Raw genomic sequence first — 8,265 nt, forward strand, 5'->3', positions numbered from 1 at the left:
AAGCTGACAGTTTAGAGAAGAAAAGTTACAGGCAGCGCTAGCACAGTCACATACAATGCAGAGAAATAACAATTCCTGCACTAACAGGCCTGGTAGGACACAGCGCTGCATACACAGACCTGAGCCACAGCGGAGGAGAGGTATGCGGGGGGACCCAGACCACGATGCTTCCGTCCAGCGCTTCCAGCAGCGTTCACCATGCGTTCTGGAGAAGATGGCCGCCGAGGAGCAGAGAGGAGGCTGGCCTGGGGGAGGAGCGCTGCCACAGGACCAGTCGGCAGCATGCAGAGAGGGCTGTGTGCAGCGGGGGAGGCGCCGGCTGTGAGACAGGGAAGGCACGCTCCCCTGGCATGCATTTAACCCCTGGGACGCCGCAGCGCTACCGCTCTGCTGCGGTCCGCTGTCCCAGGGGGTAGTGGAAAGCGCAGGTTGGTCGCCTGGCTCCACGCTGCAACCAGTCCCCAGGGAGCCCCCTGCCTGGGGACTTAGGACCATGTGACCAGCGGGGACCCACCGCGGGACCCCGCTGCTTACCTTTGTCCCCCTTGGATCCGGCCATGGTCCGGAACATCTGGGGTCACCGCTAGCTGTGACCCCAGATGCTCACCAGCATCCCCGGATCGGTACCGGCGTTCTGGTACCGGCGGGGGTGTAGGGAAGACAGCATGGACGTCAGGACTGACTGTCCATGCTGTACATCCAGATGTGCAGCCACAGCTGCACTGAAGAAAGCTTCAGGGGCTCTTCTAGCCCCCACTCCGACAGGTGCACCCGACGCCGGCCGGGCACCAAACTAAACTGGTGCCTTGGCTCGGGGGCGGGGTATAGGAGGGGGACCCTAATGCATCCTGGGAGGCTGAAAAGCTTAACTCTATGGTGCCCAGCGACTGATGTCACACCTATACCCCAAGGTATCCTGTGGATACCCTATGGACCCTGAAGTAGAAAGATCAGGAACAGTGAAAAAGCTGACAGTAGAAAATGAAAGTACAGGCAGCAGCGCTAGCAGAAGTCACATACAATGGAAAGAAAATCAATTCCTGCACTAACAGCGCTGATACTCAACTACGCAGACACAGAGCCTGGTAGGACACAGCGCTGCATACACAGACCTGAACCAAACGAAAGAAAGGTATGCCGGGGGACCCAGGCCGCGATGCCAACGCTTCCAGCAGCGTTCACCATGCGCTTGTAAAGATGGCCACCGAGGAGCATAGAGGAGGCCGGCCTGGGGGAGGAGCGCTGCCACAGAGCCAGTCAGCACAGTGCAGAGGGCTGTGTGCAGCGGGGGAGGCGCCGGCTATGCTACAGGGAAGGCACGCTCCCCTGGCATGCAATTAACCCCTGGGATGCCGCAGCGCTACCGCTCAACCGCGGTCCGCTATCCCAGGGGGGGTAGTGTAAGCGCAGGTTAGGTACCTGGCTCCACGCTGCAGCCAGTCCCCAGGGAGCCCCCTGCCTGGGGGCTCTGGACCATGTTTCAGCAGAGTCCCACCACGGGACCCCGCTGCTTACCTGCTGCTCCCTTGGATCCGGCCATGGTCCCAAACATCTGGGATCACCGCTAGCTGTGACCCCAGATGCTTACCAGCATCCCCGGATCGGTACCGGCGGGGGTGTAGGGAAGACAGCATGGACGTCAGCACTGACTGTCCATGCTGTACTTCCAGATGTGCAGCCACAGCTGCTCTGAAGAAACTTCAGAGGCCCCCCTCTAACAGGTGCATCCGACTCCGGCCAGGCACCAAACAAAACTGAGATGCCTTGGCTCGGGGACGGGGTATAGGAGGGGGACCCTAGTGCATCCTGGGAGCTGAAAACTCTATGGTGCCCGATGCCTGACGTCATCACCCATACCCCAAGGTATCCTGTGGATACCCTATGGACCCTGAAGTAGAAACTAGGCATGTCGGTTCAGTTTTCTGGACGTTAAAGCCAGTGGCTGCGACCTTGTACGCAGCTTCACTGGCCACGGAAGCGTGAAATACACAGCCATCTAGAGTAACTTGTGGGTTACTCAGATGACGGATGTTCAGGCAGATGATCCAATGCTTCATTTTCATACGAAGCAGCGGATCACAGAAGCCGGAAGTGGGCTCTTTCTACTACAGACGCCGCCTGCTGCTTTTATCATATAGCTTAGCGTTCCCGCTAGGCTGTTTTAGCGGGGCGCGGCGCCCTGCCCTCCTTCTGGAGGGCAAAAAGCACCCTGCCCTCCAGGAGGGGGGCAAAAAGCGCCCTGCCCTAACAGCCTGCGGGAGCCGTTCTCACCCGCGGGACGCAGTGTCCCGCGGGTGGACAAACATGCGGTGACCCGGTCACCGCCGGAGAATAGACGCCGGACGCATGCGCCCGGCATCTATTCTCCCTTTCTGCAGCGCTTGGGGGCTGCCCGGTATGTCCGTAAGCGCCGGGCATGCCCCCAAGTATGACGAAAAGGGGACGCGTCTTAGACACGCCCCCTTTTCATAACCACGCCCCCTTTTCGGGCGCGCACACGATTGCCCTCTCTAGCTCCGGCGCCCTGCCTGCCGCCGGAGCTAGAGGTAACACTATAGCTGTGTCCAAAGACATATTTACTGCGTCCCATCTCTGAATCATGCCCAGTGCCCTATACCTGCCTGCATTAGTGGTGGTCTGCCAGCTATACTTACAGACCCTCATGATGCCGCCATCTGGCGCAATGCACCAGATTGGCCCATTTTGGCTGCCCACGTACGTGGATAGTTTTCGTATATGCCATGGAGGTCTCAAAATACCATTTCTCTTGTAAAGTTACAGCTCCCCCCCTCCCAGTCCTTAGAGGTTCCAAGTAATTTGAAATGATAATGTTCTACTTCTGAGATGAGCAGTCACTACAGGAGGAGATTACTTTTTGTATTTTAAACAGTACTAAACCATACAAGCCCCCATTAACCACAAGTGCATTAATAATGAACAAGACAGGATTTTTCTTGCTTGAAGATTTGTTTATTGGTCCAGTACCTTAGTTACCACCAGCATTAACGAGGGAGTTGCCGTGGTTATTGCTTTATGTATGCACATGGATCATCCTGGTGTGATGGAGCAGCATTATTAGCTCTATCTGATGACAGCTCTACCACCTTCCCAGAAGGCACAATGACTGTTCTTACAGCTTCACTGGGAGACACAAACAGCAGTATTGGACGGGACGAAATCAATTGGTGATGGAGGCATGCTGTCCCGCTGTATAACCGGTATCGCTTTTCTCTATATGCCGGGCTGCGGCGTCATCAAATCAACGTCAGACATGTTTCTAGCAGCCCAGACGCCAGCAGCAAAGAGTCCCAGGTTCACCAGGAGGTTCCGGCGAAAGTCATTCCTATCAGTGATAAAGCGATACGTTCTACGGACCCAGCCGCCTGCAGGACCCCCTGCTCCCTTTTCCACACTACCAGGAGCCATCACTTCCTGATCTGAGAGCTCCGAATGGATTTCTGTTTAGCCAACGATGTACCTGCAAAACATGGGAAACATATGGGTGGCAGTTAGGTATACTGTGTACATTGCCACTTCCATCTCCTTACAGGTAAGCATCTTGGGGATATGCTGGGGAGGATATAGGTCTGTTAGGGATGAAGCATTAAATAAAAGAGAATGTAACAATAGTAAGGTAAGCTCTGGTGTCTCAGTGTATTATAGTAGATCATTCTAGAACATTTTAAAACATAAAACCATAATTCCAAATAATACAAATTTTTTTTTAACCTGATGTCCATACCTACGGTTATGTCTTGTACAGGTTGAGTCTCCCATATCCAAATATTCCGAAATACGAGAATATTCCGAAATACGGAATATTTTCAGCATGACAGATAATGAAACCTTTGATTTTTGATGGTTTAATGTACATAAACTTTGTCCAAGGCACAAATTATTAAAAAGATTGTATAAAATAACCTTCAGGCTGTGTGTATAAGGTGTATATGAAACATAAATGAATTTCATGTATGTACACAAACTTTTTTTGATGCACAAAATTATAAAAAATATTGTCTAAAATGACCTGCAGGCTGTGTATAAGGTGTATATAACACATAAATGCATTCTGTGTGTATATTTGGGTCCCATTTCCAAGACATTTCATTATAATATGCAATTATTCCAAAATACGGAATATTCCGATATCCAAAATACCCCTGGTCCCAAGCATTTTGGATATGGGAGACTCAACCTGTACATGCTACCATAGCAACAATAACATTTTAAAATAAATCTATTAAAAGGAGCAAGCTACATGCAAAATGCCACTAAAGCTGGGCATCCACTATACAATTTTCTGTCAGATATCTGTCCAATCTGGCTGGTTGTAATGAAAAAAAAAAAATAGTTGTTCATACAAATTGGTTAAAACACACAAATGTAACCAAATTTGAACAATTTTTTTTGTCCTTTTTTCAGAGTTAAAAACCATATGATCGACTGTCATTTACTCCCATACATTACCAGGTTTTCATTCCAACCAGCCAGATTGGACAGATAATTGTATAGTGTATGCCCAGCTTAACACTGTGTCAAATTGCTAGGTTACATACATTAAAACAAAAGAGTAAACTATTAACAATGCATGCGGATGTGCAATAAATAGAAAAAAAAAAAAGTTATATACTATATAAAACACACATACAGCGAGTATCGGCGGTACTGCGGGGATAAATAAAACACAAGGGAATTATTGCAACATTTCTGAACATAAATGTTCTTTTGTCAGGAACAAGTTCTGTAACGTTGGAATAACTCCCTTGGTGCTGTGTTTATCCCTGGAGTGCCGCCGATACTCGCTGCTTGCCTATGTCGTGCCAGTGTGCTCAGTGAGCTGGGGACATGGGTGGCACCGGGAGCAATTCTCCTTCAATGCTTTGGAGTGATATATATATATATATATATATATATATATATATATATACACACCATATGTAATATTGCATTATTAACAACATCCAGGGGCCTAGCTTTTGCTATGGGGTCTATTTAAAGCCCTGCGAAGCAGACATTTTTGGCAAGAAAAGATGCCCGACGCCAGCAGAGTAGCAAGGGACCAGGCGGTTACTCACGCCAGTGCACTGTGTGGTGTACCTAGGCTAAATGCATGGGGACACATCTGTAGTTATCTGGTATTAGCTGCTTTAACCTTATGAGGAGAGCATCACTGGAGAGGGATCTCCTTACCTATCCAGGCTCCGTGCTACTCCTGTCCCTTTAATCTCAAAATGTTTCTGTGAACTAGCAGCCTAATGACATGGGTCAGGACTCTACAGTAAAGGACTAGTGATCGCCATCACTTTACTGCAGACTCTTAGGTGTCAATTCAATTAAAGGCCATGTGCCGCCAAACATCCCGCAATGTTTAGCTGTGCGTATATTTGCCTATCACAGTAGGTTGAACAACATTAGTTCTCTATGGGGTGCGAGGAAAAACCAGTGATGCTGCTGGCTGCGATGTACTATTACAGACAGGCCTGTGACATGCTTACTGCAGGAGAGACCTGCCTGCTGCTTCCTGCAAGTGGGGGTTATACAGCGGATATGTGCATCTATAAACAGTAGCGGAAACTGCTAAAGGGAGGGCGAGATTTGTAACTACAGAGCTGAAATTCATCTGCCAAAATTTATCTTCAGAAATAGAAGCATTAACGGGGAGAGTCAATGAAGTGCGCAAGCTGCCGGAACTTCGTGCGTTAACTACAGAAGGCAGATACTGCTCACAGCCTATGGAGGTGCGCGGAGAATCGCCCTACCTTAACGGTCTAAAGCTGGGAAGACATTACACGATGCGTGTACCCAGCGACGGCATATGCGATTGAATGATATATTGGGCGGTGCATACAAATGACACGATCTGGTGTACAACCCCCCCAAGTATGTCGTCCCCCCGCCTCGTCCAGGAGCATGGTGTCGTCCCTCGAGTCTTCAGATTTACCTGTGCTGCAGTCAGATCTGATGTGACGAACGACGCACGGGAGCACGCAATAGTGCGCACACACTGTACGATGTCATTCCGATGTGTCCCAAAATAACAAATTGTCCAGTTTATGGTGTAATGTGTACCCAGCGCCAACCTCTATGGGGAATGGTGAAATTAATTCATTTATCAAGCATGGAAAAAGCGATGATTCTCGACGCATCTCAGGGAGGAGTCAGCGGCATCATCCGCTAATGGTGAGAGGTTTTACGCAGACATGTAACGCAGGGAGCAATGCTTTCCCTGGGGATCCTCATGGCAAGCTGCAGGGGCACCTTATTATATTATGCTGTATGATGGCTGCCACCATTAAGATAGAAGCCAGGTGCATGTAATATAGGTAATAAATATAGGTCACATAGGAGACTATGAGGATAGCTCAGTACAGCTCTCCCTAGGAAGGTGTGACCTATGTAGACACGTGTGTGTGCCCCCGGAGAGCATGGCACACTGAGGGGGCAGGCAGTAGTGCCCTGTGCAGCGCTATGGGTCACAGGCAGGGACAATGAGAACACAATGGCCGCCTCCTCCGCCTCACTCACTGTGATCCCCGTATGTCCGCCCTTGTTCTCTGTCTGCAGCCAGCACCGCTCTGTGTGCATCCGCCTGATGACGTCAGGGTTACTGTACGGAAGGGGGATCTAGCTGCTTCCATCCGCCCTTCTGGGTCAGCTGCCTGGTGCACCACACTCACAGGTCCGTGTGAAACAGTTGCTTGAGCTCATCACATCCTATGTGAGAGAACTTGGAGCCCCCGGCCGCTATGTCAGGTGTCAGCCCCGCTTCCTTCCTGTGAGCTGCACTGCTGCCTGCAGAGTCACACCTCTCCAAAGCTAAGGAACATGTAGAAGGGTATATATATATTATATATATATATAGCATGTTCATGCAAATAAAACCCTACTGCTAGGATTGCATTAACCCAGAGATTCCCATATGCGGTCCTCAATGCACCCCAACAATTCAGGCTTTAGAGCTATCCATGGGGGAGATGTATGAAGCCCAGAAGCGTTACCAGCGCACGTTGTATGATAGGGGGTCTGGGTGATATTCGGCGCTGCTATCTACAAGATAGCAGCGCTGATAGCCTAGGTCATGTACGAACGGACATATCGCCTGACTGTTCGGCCCACTGTAGCTGTCGTTATCGACAGCTACAGCCTGGCACTAGCCTATCCCTACAGCAGCGGCGGCTCCAGACTACACACGGGGATCTCGCGATACTTGCGAGATCCCTCACATGCTCCGTGGAGCCGGCCGGGACTGACGCGCTGTGGTCTCTAGCGGGTAGCGCCGGAGGGGGGAGTTAACGCTCCCCCTCTCCGGCAGATGAGATATTTATACATCTCTTCGGTGGTGCTTCCTGCTTCGCCTCGGTAAAGAGACGAAGCGGGAAGCGTTATTGCGGTACGTTAAGTGCCGCTATCATACATCTACCCCCATGGCTGAACACAGGTGGTTAAATCAAATTGACTGAGGAGATAATTAAGTTACCTGTGGTCAAGCATGGATATCCATAAGACCAGGACTGTTAGGGTGCCTTGAGGACCAAGTTTGGGAACTTCTGCATTAACCCATTCCCAGCTAAGGGAATATAATCATGGTTGCCTACTCCTGGAACTTTGGGTGGCGCTTCTAGTCCCCCTGCAAGAGAAGGCATCTCTCCCGGATTGCCCACTGCGCTCGCACTCAGTTGCATCCACTTATCGAGCAAAAGTGGGCGGTCTGGAGGGTCGATGATACAGTTTGCAATGAATCGTGTTGTCGTAGTTCCGTCCCCTGCTTTACAATGACGGTAATATCAACCATGTAAAGCGGGGCCACTATCGCGCCACCACACGCCTCCTGCTGCCCCCGCCATGAGTAAGTTGGAAAGTATGAATATAATAGACTAATGTTGTCCCCGGCACCCCAGTGGTGGCAGCCAATCCTCAAAATGGAACCACTTATACACCTGATATATGATCGGATAATGGAATGTGTGAACACACTCATAAAACAAAGGTGGATTTATACCAGATGTGAAAACAAATTTAGGCTTACAAGTATCTGAGTTCCAGACAGTGAAATCTTATTAGAACTGTGGGTTAACCATAATTATCAAGTGACTGAAAGGATTTGCTGGGTCCCCATTGCTTGCAGCGTCACTGATAAGGTCCCTATTCATACATGCTGACTTTCTGGCTGCTCCCCCCCAGGAGGGGGCAGCCAGGTCGGCACTGCAGGGGGCCTGTGGTGGAGTGATGGCGCAATCACAGCTCCACCCCTGCTATACAATGTTG

The 8,265-nt window shown here is 50.1% G+C and overlaps 1 protein-coding gene across 1 annotated transcript; it reads right to left on the reverse strand.

Moving 5' to 3' along the window:
* Positions 1–2,935: 2,935 nt before the first annotated feature.
* Positions 2,936–6,733, reverse strand: TOMM6 (translocase of outer mitochondrial membrane 6). Its single transcript, XM_088457820.1, has 2 exons — positions 6,526–6,733; positions 2,936–3,478 (listed from the first exon to the last, which is right to left on the reverse strand). Exon 2 carries the CDS (start codon positions 3,424–3,426, stop codon positions 3,232–3,234), a length of 195 nt encoding a protein of 64 aa, XP_088313946.1. The 5' UTR covers positions 3,427–3,478; positions 6,526–6,733; the 3' UTR covers positions 2,936–3,231.
* Between the last annotated feature and the right edge of the window lie 1,532 nt (positions 6,734–8,265).

This window comes from Taudactylus pleione, unplaced genomic scaffold (assembly GCF_031769625.1).
Source record: "Taudactylus pleione unplaced genomic scaffold, aTauple2 ptg000788l, whole genome shotgun sequence".
In the NCBI taxonomy this organism is placed as follows: Eukaryota; Metazoa; Chordata; class Amphibia; order Anura; family Myobatrachidae; genus Taudactylus; species Taudactylus pleione.